The sequence below is a fragment of the Gymnoscopelus microlampas genome (assembly GCF_963454915.1).
Source record: "Gymnoscopelus microlampas genome assembly, chromosome: 22".
In the NCBI taxonomy this organism is placed as follows: domain Eukaryota; kingdom Metazoa; phylum Chordata; class Actinopteri; order Myctophiformes; family Myctophidae; genus Gymnoscopelus; species Gymnoscopelus microlampas.
In genome coordinates, this window is record NC_139959.1 from 27296654 (window position 1) to 27320445 (window position 23792).

The 23792-nt window shown below is 46.5% G+C and overlaps 1 protein-coding gene across 2 annotated transcripts in view; it reads right to left on the reverse strand.

The window, feature by feature from the left end:
- The window catches only part of mpp7a (MAGUK p55 scaffold protein 7a), a 155436-nt gene that overhangs the window by 92207 nt on the left and 39437 nt on the right, over positions 1-23792 (reverse strand). For both annotated transcript variants that reach the window (XM_084048569.1, XM_084048570.1), the window contains one exon: positions 12681-12799. In XM_084048569.1, coding sequence (XP_083904695.1) covers positions 12681-12799 — 119 coding nt within the window. The remainder of the gene's footprint in view (positions 1-12680; positions 12800-23792) is intronic.

Sequence of the window (23792 nt, forward strand, 5' to 3'; positions counted from 1 at the left end):
ATTACTCACTAAGACAATACGAGAAAGCAGTTTGTTTGCCGTCACGTTAACAGCTACAGTCGCTGGGTGCAATTAAAACACGTGTTACTCAGTCGCTAGCTGTCATTTCTCCCTCTCCGCCTTTCAGACATCACAGTAGCAAAGCGGCCATGAGGATGCAGGATAATGGGGCTGGGAAAAGACGGGGCCATGGATGTGGAATGGCCGGATGGAATTTGTCCCCACTAATGACATCCCTGATGGATCGTATAATTTTTTCACTATTTCTCTGTTACCGGATGGAAATAATTGGGATGTTTTGACTAAGGAAAAGGCATGTAACGTGTCCGGATGAGTTTATTTGAATCTCTTTATAGGTCATCATCTGTCTTTCATAATGAACGTGAGTCACCAAAAGATGATGTAAATTCCAGACAAATAGATAAAATTATAGGAAATAAATCGCTAAAATGTTCAAATGCCAACATCACCATGAAAAAGTATTGGCTTTCGGGTTTAAAAAAAAACAAAAACGCAACAGCACACACGTCCTGTCCCACATAACTCCTGTTCCACAACTGGCTTTTAACTGGTACAACCATGTCCGCCCTGCTTATCCACACAGCCTCCAGTGATAAATCACGACCTGTTAGGGCTCATGTTAGCCAAAAGAGCGGCCATGTTTCAGGGTCAGCGTGAAGGTTCAAATCCCTGTGTAAAGCCTGCATTACTCGGCAATAAAACACGGCGCATTAGGCGTGTCGCGGAGGTAATCTGTTAAAGGCTCTGAGCAAGCCAAAACGGCTGCAAAACTCAGCTGCAGAGTCCTGAAACCATGGGACTCCTGGGTCCCCTGGTACTCAAGAGCAGAGTTGCGCAGTCAGGGAGACGGCTATGGCCCCTGAGACCGCAAGCGGGCCTTGATTGACCCGTACTGGCAATATGACTAGTCTAGAGTTCTTCTAAGCTGCTGGGAGTGTGTTCTCCATTTAGGGTGTCCAATTTTTTTTGGAGAACCACTCAAGGGCCCTCATACTCATCGGTTTCATTTCATGTAGATGCATCATATTTATGCTCTCCAAAGGCTGCAGGCTTCTAGAACCTCCACCTTCTGCCCCGATCTCATCTCTCTTTTTCCCCTACCAAACTGTAAGAGGACAGGGAGACGGCTCCAATTACTTCATCTGTCCCGAGTATCTCCGTTAAAAAAGCTGCGATGAAATGGAGAAGAGAGAGGATGCCAGTGACTCTGGCTCCCTGACACACCACAATCCCTGCGACATCTGCTTTGCTACTTGCTCCACCGCCTCGGCTTACTTCGTAACTGAGGATTTTTCTTTTTTCCTCTCTCTCTACTCTGACGAATGAATGCGAGATCGAAATGCTTTTATTTACAGCTCGGGAACACTGTCCAAGCGTCTGTCCGTGAGCACTGGAATGCATTTTAAAGTCATTACAGCGCCTTACTTTTTTCTTTGGACATAGCATGGCCTCTGTCCCTCCCCAACCCCCGGTGAGGAAGGCAATGCTCCCTGGCAAGCGTCTGAGGTGGCCTGGTGGAAAATACGTCAGCAGGACACAGTGAGAGACAGTGTGCTGCGGCCAGTGGAGGGCTGAGCTCGAACCAGGCAACTCAAAGACGTGGATTCTGAGCCTCGTCAGGTGAGAAAACACAGCATTTGTTCTCCGTGACATGAAGCTGAGGTTTCGGCTCTCTCAGAGCACGGCTACCCAGAGAGGCCTTCGAAAGGGCCAATGAATGAATGAATGAATGAATGTAATAACTTGAGCGCGTGCTTCAGAAAACACACTACAATGGTGCAGTTATGAGTCCTGTCCCCACAGAGCTCAAGCCAGATCGTGTTTGCTTCCAGAAATACTTGGTGGGCTTAAAATACACACAGCATTGCTCACTGGGACACCAACATGGGTAAGAATCATGAATTGAAGTTGATGTTGAACTTGAAATGGGAAATTTACCCAAGGGGTGGGGGTTTGGGGGGGCCGAAGCAAAAACATAGCACTCATCTCCATGCACCTTGAGAAGCTTCAACCCCCGTTCACCGTTATGGTTACAGGGTCAAGGGTCAGCACCTAACTGACCTCTTAAGAAACCATTGGTGACTGACTTCACTGACCACAGCTTAAGGAGGTGGATTGGAGGTATATTTAAGGTACAATGTACAAAGAATAACCCAGACACAAAGAGTAACCAGGGTCTGGAACAGGGGGGAGGGAGAGCGTGAGACTGAGAGTGAGCGAATGCATGAAAGACAGAAAGACGCGGCGATGAAGGGAGAAGGAGAGGTCTGGAGCTCACAGGGCTGGATAGTGTTTCTGCATGCTGAGGCCTTCGACACAGCTCAAGGCCTCTGCTTAACGTCCTCCACCCAGAACCCCTTGCGCCCAACGGTGACCCCCATTCCTGTATCCACCCGCAGGAGCCAATCCAGTATGAGTCCCACTCCCACCCCGCCCCCAATTAATCCCCCCATGTCCGATCTCTTGGTCTGATCCAGAACGCCTTGTCAAGGCGCCTTCTCCTGAACTTGGTCTGGTCCACGGGGCCTCACCCATGGACCAGACCAAGTTCAGGAGAAGGGGGGCTGCAAACAGACGTACAGGGTTGCTACTGAAATAGCTGTCAGACAGTGCGTTTAGAGAGCTTTCAGACAACATGGGGTTGATTTACAGAGCGGAGCCTCAGCTTTGACACAAGCACAGAGGCATCGGGTGCTGGAAAGCATGGTGCGGTTCAAGTCATGTCTGGAGATGAAGATGACTCCACCAAATGACCTCCACCTAAAGTTACACTGACCAGTAGCCTTAGACTTTGTGTCCCTAAGGCCACACTAAAGCAATGATTTTTAACCGTTTACTCAGTAACACAAAGGGCACAAATTGTATCCAACCAAAGTATTGCACGAGCGTGTGTGTGTGTGTGTGTGTGTGTGTGTGTGTGTGTGTGTGTGTGTGTGTGTGTGTGTGTGTGTGTGTGTGTGTGTGTGTGTGTGTGTGTGTGTGTTGTTGTTGTCACGCCACATCAACTAAACTAATATCCATTGAATAAACAGTGGATGCAAGGCAGGCAGGATGTTAAGAATTTCAGGTGAAACACATCTCCCTCTCGGTCACATACACAAGCACACACCGAGCACCTTGCCTTGACCATGGCCCTATACACGGAGGCCTGGCGCCTGAGCTCGGAATTCGTGCGTAACATGCTCGTCTCTCGTTTGTCGTGGAAAAGGCCTGGAGAATGTGACAGCTTATTGAAAGTCGGCAACAGATGCAGCAAGCAAGAGAGAAAGAGAGAGAGGGAGAGAGAGAGAGAGACAGACAGGGAGAGAGAGAGCAGGGCAACAGGCCAGGCATCTGTATCAACCATATCATTAAGTTAGAGGATAGATTTCCTCTCTGAGCTCTAGGGAAGGGAGAGGCAGGGCCCCTGTTGCACTCTTGTGTAGACCCTGTTCATTCTGTATGGGTGACAAAGGCTGTGCGCTGTTGAATATTAGAAGTCTGTCTGGGGAGTGGGGACAACACTGGAGCAGGAGATTCATGCACGTGCATACACACGCAGCCGCACACACCCACACACACGCAGGCGCACACACACACACACACACACACACACACACACACACACACACACACACACACACTTGACAAACCACAGGCGAACAGCAAACACCTTCATTGGAGCCGTTCTATTTGCGTTTCAATTCCTAATATCCCCTTTCATTAGGCACACAGCATAAAAACATCACTAGCAATACACTAGGCAGGTGGCATACATTAAACAAACCATCCATTCAAATGATTTATCGAAGCTACCGACTTTGAAAACAACATTAAGGATGGAAGAGGGCACACCGCCAGGACAAATGCACATGGCTTACTATGTTGCTCAGATTGATTTGACTATTCAAGGTAGTCGGCTCAATGTATAAATTCGGGCCAGACTTATCGTTTTAACTCCAGGTGAGCAGTACGTTGACCCGTGATGTCTTCAGGCAGCTCTCAGCCCCACTAGGGAGCTGTAAATACAATATATGGCACCATGAACCTTTATTTTCCATATTCTCTACTCTGCTCCATGTCCTATTAAGATTGGCTTTGTACCGTAGACCTTCTGGTTTCACTTTGGGTGCTTTTTCTTTCTTTCTCCGGAGGAACACAAAAATGGAAATCAGGGGTTTGACCAAAGTGACCTGGAATAATGGTTCTGGGTTCACTCTGGAGACTTCTCTTGATTACCAATGCAGACTTTTGACTGATAGAAAAGGGATTGGTGGATCGGTATAGGCCGCTCCTTATTTTCCCCTCTCTATCCTGCCCCTGTGCCCTACAGCATTGGTTCTCAAAGTGGGGTCCGGGGACCCCCAGGGGTCCTTGAGGGGATTACCAGGGGGTCCCCAGCTAAATGTGTTAATATAGCTTCACAATCTTTGAATATATATATGTTTAAAGCGAACATTTGTAACTCAAACCTTTGCTTCTGGGGGGTCCCTGGAACAAAATGTTCTGAGATGGGGATCCACGGCCAAATACATATTATTTTGGGGGTCCTTGGCATGAAAAAGTTTGAGAATCACTGCCCTACAGACACAGTTCAAGTCAGTGAGTTTGCGCTGCAGTGCAGTCATCTACACAGGCCATGCAGCTCATCTGCTCTAGAAGTCAGCCTCTCTCTTTGCCTGCCTCTACTACCACAACTCCTGCCTTTGGCCTCCTTCGCCGTCTGGCTCTTCTGGCACTGTGCAGAGGTGCTTGTTTGTGGACGTTGAGCATGATCTCTTCTCAGCTTCATGCTGTGCTCGGCCATTAAACACTTATGAAAATATTTGGAAGGTAGCCTAAGCGCCGAGTATAATGTTGCACGGAGGGGGATTTATTTTGGATGCGATGGAGGTTTTCAGACCATAAATAACTAGCCGGCTCGTGTCAGAAAGTACATTTTCTGGGAGCAAATGGCAAGTTGAATCACAACAGCCACAGGCTGCACCATCCATAATAGCATTTAATTTACTATTGCTGCAGCTCTAAAGCCCTTGACTTTTCCGTTGAGTGTACAGTGCTGTAAATGAGTGCATTCAGTAGAGGAACTGAGCTAGTCGGGAGGGTGGACTGCCGTATGGAGGTCACTCTTCCCCAAGGATGACCGTTAGCTTCTCCAAAGCAGCCTGCAGGTGTTTGCTCTGCTCCCCACGAGGGCTCCTGTTCCTTCAAAATAATAAATATGGACCTCAGAGATGGCCAGGGTGCAGGACGTGCAAACCACAGACAGCATGAGTCGATCTCTCAGGTGGTATAGATTTACAGGCCCTGCACCAGAGACCATTAGCTGGTCTTTATTGCAGCGTGCGCCGTGCGGGGCATGAGTCTTAAAGGGCTCGGAGAGGGCTTGTAGCATGGGGCAAGAGATTTGGAACCATTTTCTTTTCGAGGAAACTCTCTTGGTACTGGAAAGGCGATGTACAGTATGGAGATGTTCTAAGGTGTAGGGAGTGAGTAGGATAAATACCCAAAGAATGAGTCTTTAAAGTCCCAAAGTATGTAGTTGCCGGCCATTGGTGCAGTCAAACATAACAGTCTGGAGTCTCAACATTTGGGCTATACCCAGAACCCAGTCCAGGTATTCATGAAATACCGAATCCAGTACTCGGGGAACAGTGTCCAGTTTGTCTCAGAATGACTCCATTCATCACAAACAATGTCATGCCAAAGAATAAAAGCCAGTGGAAAGATTCCTTTTGGGTACAAGCATCACGTTAGGCACCTTTACATGTCATTACAGCGCTGCAGCGTTGAGGAACAAACCTCCAAGCCCACATAAATAGAACTGGGAAACAAGGCACCAAGCCTATTAGCTTCTAACTAGAACAGAATTAAAGGGAAAACTGACTTGACCACAAATGAAAAATGCTCCACGCTCACTTGAAGGCCTGCTGACAGAAAGTGGGTCTGAAAAGGGGCCCTGTACCTGTGTCAGGTGGAAATTGAACGTTGTATTATATTTCCTGTGGCTTTTTGTGGAGCGGGATTTTGGCAGGGGAACAGTGAGCGCGGTGGAATTTATAGAAAACACACTTAAGTGACTGACTTTAATTGAAATGGGGGGGGGGGGGGGTGCGCCGCCTGCGTCATTTCAACCGTGATGGCTCTACACACACCACACCATTCGCATTTCTCGTCACGGCCCGACGCCACGCCGATGAAAAGTCTCCACAGAGGAGCGATCATGTGGGCCCACACTGAAATAGGATACTAGAAAATATTTGTCTCATCTCTCTGTGACATAATCAGATTAGAAGGGACGTGATTCGCTGACCCGACTTCCTGACGACAGACACAGAGGAGAGGTGTCTGGTTTAAGTCTTAACTAGGCCAAATGCTCTCTTTTTTTTCCTCTTACGCTCTGTCTCCGACACCTCCTCTGCTGGTCCTCTTCTCTCTCTCTCTCCCTCTCTCTCTCCAAACTGTCCAGCCATTGATGCTCCATAATTACCCAGGTGAGGCCTGAGCATTTCCATATGAGTGACCTAGGCTGTTGAGCCTGTCAGATTAGTGTGACATGTGTGGGTTTTGACTGCGCTGTTTAGCCTCTTTCAAAGTATCCACTTCCAAGACCTGCGGAATGGAAGGTAGAATCTGCGGAGGTTTGGTGGTGGGGGCAGGAGGAAAGGGACGATTAAGCTTTTATTAATGGCGTGCCACTGACGTTAGCCATGTTCAACCTGAACCGCCCCCCCGACCGACGGGTCCTCCAGCAGGGTGAGACGGTTGTTCTGTACTACCGTGCGTCTCCGATGTCCTTCCGTCTCTCTCCCTCCCGCTCGTTGGCTCGCCGGTTGACAGGCTGGCTCGCGTCTCGGTACCAGGTAGAAAAGCGGAGGAAACATACACAGTTTCTGCCTGTCTCGAGTTGGCATGGGAACCTGCTCCACTTACGCCTCCATGCTAATGATAAGAGACTCTAAAAGCGGCTCAATTTCCCTTGACCACAGGAAGAAGGAGAAAGGAAAAATAGGTCGAACAAACAACACAGTCTGTGGAAAAAAAGGAATGTTGCTTTGATGTGACTCTTATGGTTTAACAGGGACAGATGGGTTTCCCACAGTTCAACTTTATTGGGGGTGTATATTATGCTACAGTAGCATCAGTGAACAGCGTTATTCTCGAGGCTCTGTGGGTGATATATTTATAAATTCTCCATCCAGTATCTGACTGGCACATCGTCAAGGTGGAATTTACATCATGCAGTGATGGCAGTTCACTTCATAACATGTCCAACGATGTCTCTGTGTGCATTTGGATACACAAACACGCATAAAAAATGGACATGCTAGGCGTGTCCAAAATGTCAGCCCTCAACAATCACTGAGCTCATTAATCGGTTGGCTTTCCCCCGTAAAGTAGAAAGAGGGAAAATTACTTCCAAGCCTCTCTCTGGCCCTGCTTCCATCTATACAGCTGGTAATGCAGAGTATTCCAATGCACGTCTTGACACATTTTCTGCCCAATCAAACTTGTACTTGGGCCCGGGCCTTTGTTTCCACAGAATCCATTAGCTAATCCTATCGCAAACTACTTGACATGCACTAAATCCTGAGCACCATTCCAACTCAGAGAGTCCGAAAATTGACCCTTATGGGTCCATTTCTACACTCTCAGAGTTAAATGAACACTAAAATAGCATCTGATATTAAACAGTGAGTTTTTTTTTTTTATCCCACGATTTTGTAACCCATTTTTTCACCCGGTGCCAATGCCTAAGCTGTAATCCTGGGCCCTACACTCCCTCTGCCAGCCTAGAGAGAGCCATGAACTGAGCTCATGCTTCCTTCAATGCATGAGGAGTGATCAGGCTGCTTCTTCCCGGTAGGACGTAGCACGTGGAAGGAACACGTTATTCCAACCAGTTCCTTTTCCCTCCAACAGCTGCCCCAGCAGACCAGAGGGAGGCAGTATAGAGACCAGGACTACTGCATGTTTTTTGTGAGGGTACCTACCCTAGGGGACACGGGGAGTGCCTATACCCCACCTAGGGTATGGGCACTGATGACACGGAGAAGAGAACACGACCCCAGCACCCACTACGTCCTCGGCGGGAATCAAACCCAGGACCTTCTAGCTGTGAGGCGACAGCGATACTGACTGCGCCACCGTGCCCTGAGGTGTTGATTCTTGACAGAACTTGGTGCAGAGGCATCATAGCACAGCGACATAAACAATTAGCTTATTTAATATCATATCTCTCTCGCTATTGGTACACGGTAGCACGTTACGCAGAACCAATGGATAAACAGTATTGAAACTACACCATCATTAACAATTCTCAGCAACAAGCTCATCCATCTCATCTCGTTCCCTAATATGTTGTACAGTACTTACTAGTCAGCATGCAAAAAACTCAACAACGCCCACATTGTCTGTGCCCTTGACTTCCCCTCGTGGATTAAGTGGTGGTTAGAATGCCAGGTGAGGCCTTCTATAGATTCTCCAACCCACATGCCTGGCTAAATACCCCAGAAATATAACGCTGGCCTTCATTAGCATCGCCCTATCTGTTTTCTTTGGGGCCGACGCGAATGAGAGCCTGCGCATGGATGGACCCTACCCATCATTATCAGTGTAAAAGAGCCCTTATTCTTGGAGCAATCCATAACAAGCCAAGCCATCCGAATGAAACCCGCCTGGCTTCGTTCCCCCAAATCCCGACCTCCGCCTCTTTCACTTCAGCCGTCTGAGGTATGCCGGTACTCAGTGGTGTAAAGTAACTAAGTACATTTACTCAAGTACTGTACTTACAATTTGGAGGTACTTTTACTTTATTCAAGTATTTCCAATTTTCAATACTTTTACTCCACTACATCTCAGAGGCAAATGTTGTACTTTTACTCCACTACACTTATTTGAAAACTTTAGTTACTAGTTAGTTTCAAGATTTTGATTATTATTACAAAACATACATTAACCACTTCAACCCTATACATTTCGGCCATTTGAAAATAGCAGATCTACAAGCTCACAGTGTGTCGCGATGCGACACATTGTGAGCTTGTAGATCTGCTATTTTCAAAAGATTTGTATACATTTGAGAACTTGAAATGGGACATTCTGCATAATGACTATTTTTGCTTTTGGTACTTTTGGTAAATTTTGATACCAATACTTTTGTACTTTTACTCAAGTACATTTAGAATTCCGGACTTTTACTTGTAACAGAGTATTTCTATATTGCAGTATTGATACTTTTACTTAAGTAAAAAAATGTGAGTACTTTTTCCACCACTGCGTACTGTAAGTCAGCCACTTCTACACACTTGCGCTGGTGCGTTACGACCCCGGACCCAGAGCAAACACGCCAACACAGAAAAAAAAGTTCTTTAGAGTGAGGGGGATTTAAATTGCATCAATTTTTCTCTCTGAATTGTCTCAGTGGCATAATGATAGATCCTGGCTGGGGAAAGACCACCAACGAGGGGTGGAAGGTATGTATATCCTGCCAGCACTTATAAAAACAGTCGCAGACCTGATACAATAAAACACTGCTTTATAACCAATGAGTCAGTCAGTTGACTTAAGGAAAAATATATTCCACATTTGAACCACATTTTTACTGTCCACGTGTCCCCTGGAGTGGTTTAAATCTGCAGAAAAATCCTCCTTGTTCAAAAATGGTCCATTCTCCCCTTAAGTGGTTTTACAATACCTTTATCTTTTCTCTACTATCTTTGCCCCCAAGTAGTATTCCAGTATCTATGAATAGAATTTGTACTGTATATGTAGGATCCTCCAGAATGTGGTAAAACAACAAGTATTCACAGACTACATCCGGCGTGAAACACCAAATGCACCAAAAGCAATTCATTTCCTCATTGACAGGACCCAAGTGGTGTCAGGAACGGAGGGATGCTTCTTTTGTTTTACTCAACGTCCCTGGAGGCCTGGATACCTTATTGACCAATGCGTGTAAATGCTTGCATTTAGTGAGGATCTAATTGACGCCACACCCCATCCGAGTTGTGGTGCATTGCGTCAAACCTGGATTAGTGAGTGCATGTCTGCTGAGTGGACTTTACTTGTAAAACACTATATTAAAAGGGGGTATTTCACTTAAAAACACTTCTGGGGTAATTTTCCATCTACTCTGGCTATTGTGTGCTCCCAAGCAACAGTTTTTAAGTTGCTTGATTCAATATTGTGATTATTTGGAGATATGCATGGTGCTGGAAACTACAAACTATTTAGAGATGGGGGTGTAAATCTTTACTGTTTTTTGAAAAACGTATGTTGCTCTATCAGTGGTTCTCAAGCTTTTTCATGTCAAGGACCACCCAAAATGATATGTATTTGGCTGCGGACCCCCCCCCCCCATCTCAAAATATGTTGTTCCAGGGACCCCCCCAGAAGCAAAGATTTGAGTGATAAATGTTCCCTTTAAAAATGTATATATTCAAAGATTTTTCAAAAATAGCAGATCTACAAGCTCATAGCTTGAGTTCATAGCTATGAGCTTGTATATCTGCTATCTTCTAATAGCCAGAGACATCTAAAATGACAGAGATGCATTTCCGGATTGAATGGGTTAACCCATTAAGACCTGTAACTGTGTCATTTTCAGATTTGAGCTAAAAAGCATTATTTTACACTTTGGCTATTCAAAAATAGCAAATATACAAGCTCATAGCGCGGCATAGCGCTCATAGCGCGGCAAATCTTTGAATATATATATTTTTAAAGCGAACAAAATATTTTGATGGGGGTCCACGACCACATACATATCATTTTGGGGGTCCTTGACATGAAAAAGATTGAGCACCACTGATATAGAAACATAGGTTTTTCAGAATACTGTTGGGATTTAGGAGACATGTAGATTGAATCAGCTTCAGGTCTTAATGGGTTAAAGCAGCCGCCCATATGTTGCACAACAATACATTTCCCGGTCAAACACACGACAAACAAGCAGATATTGTTAAGGAATCTCATTGCGTTACAGACAGAGACACTTGGTTTCTCTTTTGCAAGAGAGCAGGGAGACTGGGACACAGGAACACCGGTGAAGATGAGGTTAGGTACGGGGCAGAGGTACAGCCAGACACCATGTGCTTACCCCATTATCACCATCTAAACTGTTGCAGCGTAAAGAGAAGAGATCAAGTGTTGCTGCTCATCTTCTCCATATACGTATAGCTACAGTGTATCTGGTTTAACCCATTGAGACCGGGAAAGCATCTGTGTAACCCACTTTAACCATTATTTTATACTTTGGCTATTCAAAAATCATTTTTGCAATTATTTGATTATATGTATTTTTTTTAAGCGAACATTTGTAAGTCAAATCTTTGTTCAGATGGTGGTACGTGGCCAAATACATCATTTTGGGAGGTCCTTGACATGAAAAGGTTTGAGCACCACTGATACTGTATATAGCAACATACGTTTTTTTTTTTTACGGTTAGGATTTAGAAGACATTTGCAGAATCCCCAGAAGCAATAAGATTTGAGTTACAATGTTCGCTTTAAAAAATATATATATTCAAAGATTTGCAAAAAAAAAAGCACTTATTTTTTTCAAAAATAGTAGATCTACAAGCTCATAGCGCGGCACCAAGTGGCGTGCTATGAGCTTGCAGATCTGCTATTTTTTAATAGCCAAAGCAATCAATCTTAAAATGACACAGATGCGTTCCCGGATTGAATGGGTTAACAGGCAGGAATAAGGCCATGGTGGAGGAACACATGTAAGATTCGACATTCACTCCGGTGGACGGCGAGACAGGCGATATGGGTGGGAAGGTGAGTTTGGAATGACAATAAAGTTAGTATTATAGGAAGTGTGTAATGCATGGATGAGACCGGGGTTAGACGGGGGGGGGGGCAAAGTGGAACTGATGGAATGGAGAGAGGAGACACAAGATTGAGTGGGTGTGTGTCACTCAATGCACTGCAAAATGTCAATGAAATTCATTTTAACCAGGTTAACCTTCGCTAAAAATAGCAAAAATAGACAATCTACATGCTCACATGCACCTAGTAGCTTACAACGCGTCATGGTGTCACTCGTTGTGAACTTTTAGGGGGGCTCGCCCCACAACACCACCGTATGACGAAATATAAAATAGGACTTTAAAAAGGTGCAGTAAGTGATGTTTTTTTTTGTTAGAATAAGTGTTGAATAGCTCTATATTGCGGTAGCAATCATTGCTTATAGAGCGTTTGTTCACTAACAAGGGTCTCCCAGTCTTACCAGCTCTTTAGTAAAAAATTAAATGCATTTTCAGATAGTATAGCAATTACATCCAATCAGGAGAGAGAACCCATACAATTAAGTGAAATTGGAAGTGATTGCACAAAGAAGTGAGAAGACAAAATCGGATTGGATGAAATTGGTGACCCAGCTGAAAAGCTAATTTCTGTTTACGAAAGAGCTGGAGAAACCCCTGATACTTAAACACTCTATAGCAATGATTACTATTACAATATAGAGTTTGAAAAACATTTTACAAAGAAATATCACTTACCCTATCTTTAAGTAATTCACTCCGAGAGTGAAAATCTACCCGTAATATAATTGACTTCACTTTTAACAGTAGGAGAGGTTCCCCCAAAACAAATGCCTTGATAAACAACCATCACACACTCACACACTTCAAAGGAGGAGCTGTAACGTTACAGAGAGGACTTTTTACCTTGACCAGCGAGTGGAGGCTCCTCTCTGCAAACATGTCATGGAGGAAGGTGTTGTCCTCTGGGCTGCTGACATGAGGCTGGAGCTGGGAGGGCAGGGCTGCCAGTAGCTCATACAGGCCTGGAGAGAGGGAACAGGAAAAGAGACCATCAACACGACGGTGGGCGCTACGACCACCCACTGACGCAATGCACATCCATACACGATGAATGGCCACGCACAATCGCACATTCATACATAAGTGCAGTTGCATATATGCTGAATAATGGTGTAATACGTATGGAGCCGTACTATGCAGGAATGCACAAACAGGCAAACATAACAGGACTAACTACTAAAAAAACTAAAAACAAGCCAAGACATGCAAGCATGGACAAACATTGCCACCTTTCACCCCACCACATCCCCCAGCCCTCCCCACACACACACACACACACACACACACACACACACACACACACACACACACACACACACACACACACACACACACACACACACACACACAGAGTAATAAGCATACCTCAGAGTGACAAAGTGACAGGCTAAATTAAAACCAGTCCATACTGTACAACTGTTGCTGTTGGCCGGACACTCCAGGAAACCGGGAGGCAATAAGCCATTCCCTCACAGCCTTCACTTCCTGCCATTGTCCCCGTCTTTTCCTGTTGTTCCAGGAACGACGCCGTACCAAATCAAGCAAAAACTAAATCTCAGGCTACGCCAACAATCCTAGCTTCTTCCAATCCCAAAGGCACAGCTTCTCAGCCTACTGTACATTCTTGTACTTTGGTTTTAGCTGCACAGATACCAAATCAAGCAAAATAACTCAATCACAGGCTACGCCAACGATCCTAGCTTCTGATCAATCCCAAAGGGACATCTTCTCAGCTTACTGTATGTTCTTGTACTTTGGTTTTAGCTGCACAGATGGCATGCGTGCTTTCAGAAGGCCTCCAAACCGCATGCGTGTTTGCTAAACAGAGGTTTTGGGAAGAGCGGGGGGGGGGGGGCATCAGCCCCCTCCCGAGTTTTGAACCAAACTGAACTGAATGACACAGCTCCTCTGAAATGAATTTCAGTGTAGTGAGCAGACTTGTCTATGTACCAAATATAGCTCCTGAGCCAGCAAGGACAGTGTCATATGTAGTTATCCGGGCTACAGAGAGCCCAGAGAGCGGTCAACGCTGCGTGTTGATAAGACGGGTCTGGATGATGGTGAGCGAAAAACATGGTGTGCACATCAGTAGTCCTGTGGCCCCGCCTGACTCCCCTCAGAACTGCACGTGGTGAAATCCACAAGGCCCCAGAGGGATTTACTAACCCGGCTTAAAAAAGAATGAACATTTCAAATTCAATTTAAAGAGAAGCAGACTTGGGGAGCTGATGGTTTCAAGATTAGGCGAGGAGGAGGGGAAACGGGCCGCTCGGGTGGGAGCACAAAGCGAGCAAGTGACGGCAGCACCTTCCAAATGAAACAGAGGCCCGGGAGCATGACTGACAGAGAGTAGAAGCAGATTCTTGACGTTTGTTGCTTCACTCTGGGTCCTCTGGCCATGAGCCACTCCACCGAGGGGGGGTTGATGAAGGGTCAAGCCCACACAGAGCGCAGTCTAGTCGGGTTACGTGCCTCGAGGGCCACCCCCACCCGTCTTCTTCTAACGCATCAGAAAAGGGTCACGCGGACTCAACCGCACCACACTCGAAAACCCTTTGAACTTTTCGCTGATCATCCAAGGAAACTCTAAACACGTTCCCAGCGGAGCCGTCCAAAACGTCAAAACACTTGAGTCACTTGGATACCTCTCTGAGGGTGTCTCTCATCGGCCGAGACGGAGAGCGAGCAGGAGCCGGAGAAAGAGGGCCACAGAAGCTTTAGATGGAGCAAAGTGGGGGAAATCATAGCTGAAAGTGATTGATTGAAAACAATTGTTGACAAGCTTGGCGGGCTGAATGACTGACTGACTTGGCTGGCCTGACCGGCTGGCTAGCTTAGAGCGCGAGTCTACTGGCAGTGTAAGGGCAGGTTGGCGGCGTGGCCATGGTTAAAGATTGACTGACTGACTGAAATCATGTCCGGAGCTGCTTCTAGTTGCTGCTGGACGGACATGAGCACTGACAGACAGACAGACAGATAGTCATCTGCCACTCTCAGCCCTCTGCTTCCCATTTAGATGTGATTTTTTTTTCTTCTTCAGACTCACAGGATGTACTGTGTGAGGATAATATCCTGCGCCGTGTTCCTCAGATTCTGTCTAGCCTTAATGCCTCACTGGGAACGTTGTGTTGTAGAGAGAGGGGGTGCATATAGGGAGAACAGGAAAGATGAGAGAAAAATCCACATGAACAAGAGATGGTTTAAAAACACAGCACATGTGCACTTCACTCATTTGAAGCCACTCCCACAGGGTTTTAACCCAGAGGCCTGGCATGCAAAGCGCCGCCTGGCCAATGCAAGGCTAAAAGTCTGTGGTATCTGATCAAGTGATGCCTGGTTCTGCGGGCCTTGTCGCCAGAACCACGACCACCTACAGGCCTACCTGAGGGGCAGCTGGTCCCTTCAATCATTTACAACTTCAGAACTCCCACCACTTAATAGTAAAAAATAAAAGGAGATTTAAAGAGACATGAGGTGAGGCGAAGGGGAGTACAGAAGAGAGATGTGGAAAATCCATAAATATTCGCAAGGTATTGATAGGCAAGGAAATGAAGGAGAGAAAGGAAATAAAGAGAAGGATCCTCACTTTATTCTCTTCTCCCCAGGTGTGAAGTCGCATGTCTCCTCTACTGTCTTGATGCATCTCAATTCTTTAAGTCTCTCGCAACTAATTCCTCAATTCCAATCCCTGCCGGCACTGGAAACCTTAAAAAGGTTGCACTGCGCATTAAAGATACGTAACTGAAGGGGAAACAAATCAATTGCTAGAGCCAGTCAGGCACAAGCAGCAGAGGACAAGCTGCCACACTGCCCGGAAGGGTCAGTGTGTAACGCTGAACCCGACGACCTGGCTCAGAGCAACCCGACGCGAAGGCCAGTTTCAAACAACAACAGAGCTTTTCTAAAAGCCAAGAACTAAACAAGGATCCCGCTAAGCTGACATTAAATGGAAGAATGTACGAGTGGACAAGCAAGGACGAGGGGAGAGTTGAGAGAGGGAGTGACAGAGAGAGAGACAGACAGAGGGAGAGACAGACAGACAGAGAGCTAAGCAAAACCCACAATGGTTGTGCAGGAGCCAACATGTGTACACAAGAGCGGAGAGACAGACAAAGACAGCAGGAGAGAGAGATCCAGTCATCCATGTATAGAGCTGTAATATCACACACTGTAGCCAGAGAGAAAGGGAGAGAGAGAGAGACTAAGAAAAGAGGAAACACACTGCGCCAAACCTCCACCGCTACAGGGTGGACCCACTTGTTTCCTGCGGGCCGCGCCTGGCTTCAGTTCAGTTTGACTTGGCGCGGCCGCTCCAGACCCTCTCGTGTGGAGCAGTGTACAGTGGACCTGGCAGCATGTTCTAGTGGACCACTAGGTTCTGTTGTGGCTACGGTCCTGGGTCAGCCCAATCAAGAGAGTCCGAAAGTCCGGTGTGATGTTGCGCAGGACGGTAGAACGGTCATTTAAGACATGGAGGCCAGGCCAGAGCCTCCAGGGGCTTACGGTAAAGGGGAAGCAACCGCTCGAACTCCCAGACCCGTACGGGTCCATTTTTAACTCTCTCAGAGTTAAATAATGCTCTGGATTTTTACTGTGCACTTCCCCTCTCACACCCACACAGCGGTTAAAGAACATTTATTTCTTTTCTTTTCGTCAGATGTGACTTTTTATGTGAAAACTGAAAAAAGTTCAAACAGTGAAATGCATTAAACATAATACTCGATCACATTGGCGGTCGCAGGGGTCAACGACCTTGGGGCTTAATTACAGGGGCTAATCTAACGCCGCTGAGTGCACATGGATGTAAAATATGACCTAAACATTACACCGTGACCTCTCTGGCATTGTTTCTTGATGCACCATGCCAGGAGAAGACAACAGGCCGACCGGCTGGAAGACGGATTTATTGGTTAGTCCATATTTTGGGGAGTTCTTTCCTTTTTTTCCCCCTCGTACAACAATGACTCCAAGGGCTTGTTTTTTTTGCTCTATCCTTGAACCTGAGGCACGCAGAAAGACAAAGTGTGTGTCTGGTGAAAATGAACTTGTTCCTCCTGAAATGAATAGAGGAAATGAACGTGGTGCTCTGCTCGGTTTCCCTCTCCAGCTCTCTCCCTCACTCCCAGGTGCCGGATGAGTTATTAACCCTCGCTCGTATATCTATCAGGGATTTATTGAGAGCAAAATGTGTGTGCAGCTTGCCGGCATTGGGGGTTGTTGGGGGGGGTTGGGATTTGTGACAACATTTGGGAGCTTTCTTAGCGGGGTCAATATTTCAAACATGGCTCGGCGAACATGCTTCAAACCTGTCCCAAGGAAAATAATGTCGACGGACAGAAAGGGAGGCGGCGGGAGAAGCAGCTGCAGACCGTGTAGCCTAATCCACTCACGCCTTGATTTACTTCTTCACTCTTTATCCGCAGGTCTCCCCCCGGCACAGCGAAATGTATAGCAAGTGAAAGAGAGCCGGGGAGGAAGGTCGGCAATATTAGAGCTGCAATCAATTAAGCTGCAACAGAAAACCATAGGAAGAGGTATTAGTAGAGTGACGACCACGCTAATGACAACTACGAGAAGCAGCGTGGTGAAAATAATAGAGATTGATGGCCCGCTGCAGTGGTCAGTTAGAGCAATTGCGCTGATGATGATTCCTGCACTTATGCAAACACTCCTGGTCTGAAGGGAGAAACTCTAGACAGAGGGTGGGCGGATGAGGGAGCTCGGCCTGAACCTGGGGACGAGAGCAGGAGAAGTGTTTAAGGCCCCGTGTTCACAGCCAGGACTGGCCAGGACAGGACAGTACAGGACAGGACAGGGCAGGATGTGTCGTAAGTCCAAAAGGCTTCGTCTAGCCATCTCAAACCCGAACTCTGATCTGTCTGACTAACCCCTCGTAAACCTGCTCCTCTGCATCTCGTCTCCCGCAGACACTTTTAATGCCTCGCCTTATTGGGCTCACTGCATGTCGACAAAATGAATTCTCTGGTACTTCCTTCCCTTCTGCCGAGCGTGAAGTGGCAGGGGGCCACCGCTTGACTGGATTAAGTGACCGCTTGACTGGTGCGGCCTCACTTACCAGACATGGAACTCTATAGAACTACATGATGTATTCGCCGAGCAGACACTGTGAGCCTTTAGCATAACTTACAATGCACCCAGCAGTGGGGATATACTGGGGATATAATGGTGGCTGGTTGGAGCTGAGGAGAGAGAGGTAACATAGAACACTTGGCCCAGGAACCTAACAGCGGGGGTCTATGCTTGATTCGAAGCCACAAGCCTCCCATTACCAGCTCCAAAGGACTAACCACTTCTCCACATTAAAAAGGTCAGGGGTCTGAGCCTTCCATTATCAAGCGCAATGATATTTCAATGTTGTGGTCTCAAATAACTCCTGTCATTGGGGAGAATAGAAAAATAAGTGGCTTTTGCAAGATGTTCGTTAGGGCTGCACTCGGCATGGAAAAATGACTTCACTCACTACAACCACGAGCCAGCCCAGGTGCAATCAACCATCACTCCAATCATATTATTGACTGTTTCACTACCACAGGGCTGAACTCTGAACGCATGTCTTTTCAAGGACTACAAACAATCACTGGCCGTCAAGGGATCATGCCTCGTTCCGGGGAGCAAAGACATTCCAACTTGCAGGACCTCATTAAAGCGGATCTCTGGATTCAGGTTAGACCAAGCTTTTCAAAAAGGATGTATTTTTTCACATGCCGTTGGCATTGAATATCACGTATAAACCGTCTCGTCCCTTCCTCTGTTCTGTCTTGTGGGCTCTGGCCACCAGCTGAAGAGCCGGTGGTGTTTGGCAGCATAACTTTCACACTGCGGATTGCTCAGATCTTAATAGATGTGTCTGCAACATGGGCCAAACTGAAGCAACACAAAGTAAGAGTCCCTCAAGTAGTCTGAGAGGTTTTACTGTTTCATAAATTGCCTGCCTCTCAACTTTCCTCCCAAAAGACACAGCGAGCTAGTAAGATATGAGGCAAACAGACACAGAGGGAGAAACTTGGGAATATCTCTAGGCAAAAGAGAAGGGTTGAATGACTGAGACAGTAAGAAGGACAAAGACCGATATACGGGGTGTGGAGGATGAGGAGTGCTTTGCCCAGTGTAGCGTGCTGCATTCAGGCTAGCGGTGCTGGACCCTGGGACGTTAGGCCCCGGAGGCTGCGGGAATGATGGGTTTGGCGGTGGCTTTCTAGAACCTCTCTTTCCCCCAGATGGAGATGAAAGGATGCCGTTTGGACCGCTCCAGGACAGCTAAGCTTAGCCATTGCCGTAACATGGTAGACAAAACACAGAAGCCACAACAAGTCGGCTAGATCCAAATGACCTGCCACCTCAGCTTATTGTGGCAATGGAACAGCAGCGCAGATTCTGGAACGGCCGGGAGCAGGCTGGGCCTGCTGCTGGGCTTGCATGTTCTGTCCAATGTTGTGGCCAGCTCCTCCTCCTAGTTCTGGAAACGCGTCCAAGAGAAATCAACATTCAGGGATATGTGCCAGTACCACCTAAATAGGATTCTATTTATTCATTTTTGATCAGAAAACCCCAAACAAATGTGCATGAAAACGCATACGTATATGCTCTGAAACACTGTTCTACCTCTCTCCCCCTCTCTTTGTGTGTCTTACTCTCTCACCCTGTCTCAAAAAGTGGAGCGCTATTATTCAATATCCCGTTGCCTGATGGCCAAGCAGTGCACATGGTCTGAAAAGCTGTTTTCAGCCTCTTTCTAATGCAAGTGAGCATGTCCTATACGCACCAATGACCTATTTAGCTGTGTGTTCTTTGGAAGGGGACAGTTGGGGATATCGTTCAACCTCAACAACAAAAAAAAACAGAAAAAAATCTTCACATATAAATAAATAAATAACAGCCCTCATTCCATGCTCTTTCCTCTTAGTCACTTGCTTTTCTTACTTTTATATCTCCCTTACTCTTGCCTTTATTTTTTTTCTCCAACTCTCTCTAAAGTGATGTGGAAATTTTGGTTCTGATGTAATTGGAAACAGGGATGTCTTCCAGTGGTAACAAATCCTTATGTTTCAGTACTGTATCCCCACGGCGAAGCGCTGGCCGGGGACAACGACAAACGGCTGCAAACGAACAAACTGCTCCCGGAGCGAACGCCACCCCCGCCACCAGCGCCGCCTCCCGCCCTCCCTCGTTCCCGACACTCGCTCCAGCGGCTCGGGACCAGCAGCGCGGTCCAGATGCTCAGCATTCTTGACATTGAGACGGGAAAAAAAATTAACATTCGCCTTGGAGAAATGCGATACAGTCCCTCGTTCTTGTCATATCACTCATAGCATTGTTATGAAGCGCTCCGCCTGTGTCTGTGAAAGCCATATGGCGACGGGGTCACTGAGTGATAAACAATATGGATGGCTGTGTCTCGTTACCCCGGCATCATTATACAGCCATCACCTTGTTCCGCGGGAGCTCCAAAGGGTTGGACAGGATGCACTGCTCTCTCTATCTCTAACACACACACATACTGTACACACAAATTCATTAGAGAATCTGGTAGAAGCGTTGTCCTCTCAGAAGATTTCCATGTGTACTTTTTCATGCGAGCGTCGCCCACCTATCCAGCTGCACATAGCTAAACTGCCCTTATCTTTTTAATGCTGTGCGGGGGCTGTAAACCTTGATAGAACATGCAGGTACCGCTCAGAATAACACAGTAAACTTTAATAGGGTTAATAAAAGGTCATTGGGGTCTTTAGAAGTGCCTGCTGGTGGGTGTGGGTCTGTGCGTGTCTGATAATGGACAGGGTCTCGGGCGCATGGTAAAAGGGGGCACCATGCGGCGACGCTGATGCCACGTGGGGGTTGGCATGTCAGCAGGTCGTTGACGGAGTGGCTGGATTGAGGAGGGCAGTCAGTCAACGGGCCGTTCTGAAGCACGCAACCACACCACCAGGACATTTATCACACCGCTGAGCGCCTCAGTCCTTCATTTAACAGTCAGGCAGATGTAGCATGAGTGATACAGCAATGTCGGTATTTACTAGACCATGTGAAATGTTTGGTAAGCCATATTCAAATATGTTCTTGAGGACTTGGAAATGGAAAACATGAGAGCACTTGTTTTAATCAGGTTCATGAAATGTTTTAAAAACGGAACAAACTTTTTACGGTTACTTTGGATGAAAAGCTCTGAGAATAAAATTTCGGAATGAAACATCAATCTGATATTATGCAGAAGTGGGGAAATGACATTTCAAGAGTTATTTGTTGCTTAAATGTGCAAAGTATTGAGGATTTTGGCTCATTTCACCATTAAGAACTTATTCAGGGCATGCTGTTTGCACATTTTATAATGTACAATACCCCAGTTTCTATGTAGGCCTAACCATGAACTAAGAACATTTCTACTACTTGCTCTCCTACTAGCTAAGCTATGAACACGGAAGAACACTGTTCTGACAGTAGGTCTTGCTGTGTTGGCAATTAATAGCAGTCATCTGCAAGGTGAGGCTATGGTTGCTAGGAATGCATGCCATCAATTCTTGAGAAGTTTAGCAGTTAGCTATTTAGCTTATTTGTACCATTCTTTGACCACACAAAAAAAGCTTTGTGTACAGGATATCGACATTTACATGTGCCAGCTCATGAATGAAGTATTTAATGTGGTGTGCAGGTAAATATGCAGATTAGTTATGCCTTACAAATTGATCTATTAACCTTGGATCAAACATTTACGTGCTGCTATTAGGCTCTGCATTCGATGGAAGATTTAATTTGTAATGTTGGACTTGTTACAACCTTGGATTGTTTAGCTACCTGGGCATGACATTCCAAGTCCAAATATTGTCCTGCCAAAGTTCAACATCAGTTTAAGCTCTTAATTGATGACATGAACCCATTCCCCTTGTCCCAGAGAACACCCCCCCCCCCAACCCCTTGCAATCTCATAACTACAAAAGCAGGGATGAAATGGGGCTATCAGGAACGAACACACCCCCACACACTCCCAGCAGGATCACACACCCACACTTACTCTGGAGAATGACTGAGTGGCTGACTGCCGAGTCGACCTATAACTGACAGGTTGACAAGGTTGACAATTTCTGTCTGTTTATCTGTCTGTCTGTCTGTCTGTCTGCCTGCCTGCCTGGGCTGCTGACAAGGAAAATATATGGAGACTGAGGCATCTTCAATGGCTGATAAGAGTACTACATGCCCTCTCAGCTTTAGAGCCAGTTGCTACGGGAATCACTCATATGCACACACATTTCTGCAGACAGGGAAGGTTGGAGGTTGGAGAGAGAGGCGGACACATGCACCCACACACAATGTGTAAACAGACACTCGGTGAGTCTCAGTAGTACTCTCTAAGCTTAATCTGTCAGATCGCAGCGGGGAGATGAGCTGCATGTATAGCAGACGAGAGTGGTGGGCTTGGTGTACCGGTCTGAGAAGCCTTGAGCGCAACAGGGCTGAGCTGAGTTGAGCCGAGCGGAGGCGTGACAGCTCTCTGGGCCTGCAATAAAACTCCATCCGGGCTAAACAGGAGTAATGACCAGACGGCAGACGTCTGGAGCGGAGGAGAGACCTGGCCACGCATGTGTGTGTGTGTGTGTGTGTGTGTGTTGGGGGGGTGGGGGTGTTAAAGTCAACTTGACCGGGACTTTGAAACATCTCCTTGGACTTCCATGTGGCGTGACACCGACTTGATCAGGCTCAGTGTTTATGTAATTAAAAGCTAATTTCCTGCGACTCTGTCGACTTGTTCCGAGACGAGTATACATTTGTGCACGCGTCTGTGTCTGTGTGTGTGCGTGTGTGTGTGTGTGTGCAAAACAAATTGTGTGCATAAACCATGTGAGTCCCAAGAAGCGCAATCAGCAAAATGGCAGCAATAGAATTCTATCCTGAAACAGTCCACGATGATATTGGTGTGTGTGCGTGTGTGTGTGTGTGTGTGTGTGGGTGTGTTTGAAACCAAGCGTTTCAAACAGCGGCAGTGCGGTCGGCATCATCAACTAACCTCCCAACTGCCATTAATCTGCTTCCAGACTATTCATGAAAAACACTGACAGTGCCATGCTGAGAGGAGCACAGCTGTAACCCAATCACCAGAACTCGCTGCACTCGCCGTTCCCCCGCGGTCACATTTTTAAGGCCAGTTTTCCAACATTTTATTGTTTTTCAAGTTTATTTTTTCACTATTCGGTTTCATTTATTAGATCTTAATTTGCAGAGAGACGGCATTTTAAGTGTGCAAAGGAGAGTCAACTCACACAGAAAGGAGAGAGCAAGAGAGAGAGAGAGCAAGATGTTATGATCTTACACAGCCCACCGTGTGCCCTCCATCCGTCTACCCCAGTATTTATTCTCCAAACACCCCAATAATGAGCATTTTAATAAGAACTAGACACATGTGTGCAGCGAGCGCACACAAAAACACGCACGCACACACCGAAGATGAAGTGCAGTGCTCAGACTTTTAATAGTGGGGGAAAATATTAGCATTAATAAGTCTCCCTTCTCTAGCAGCAGAACCATGTTATTTCATCAAAAGGTAAATATGCGTGCGTGCGTGCGTGCGTGCGTGCGTGCGTGCGTTGCGTGCGTGCGTGCGTGCGTGCGTGCGTGCGCATACAGTATGTGCCATGTATGTGTGGGTGGGCGACTGGGCATGCAACTAGTGTTAATGATTTGTATGTCTTTAAATGTCTTGATGAATTGAATACATAGGACCACAAGCCCTTAGGGCTTTTTTGTGTTAAGCATCATTGTATAATCGTACCACTGTACTATTTGCAAACTGTTAATAAAGTATTCAATCAATCAATGTGTTGAGTGCATATCCACAATTTGAGATCCGAGCATTGCATTGTCTGTGTATGTGTTGTTTGTGTGTCTGTGATGGATGGTGTTTCTGGGCCAGTGCGGGAGGGAAGGCTGCCATGTCATTTGCTCCTG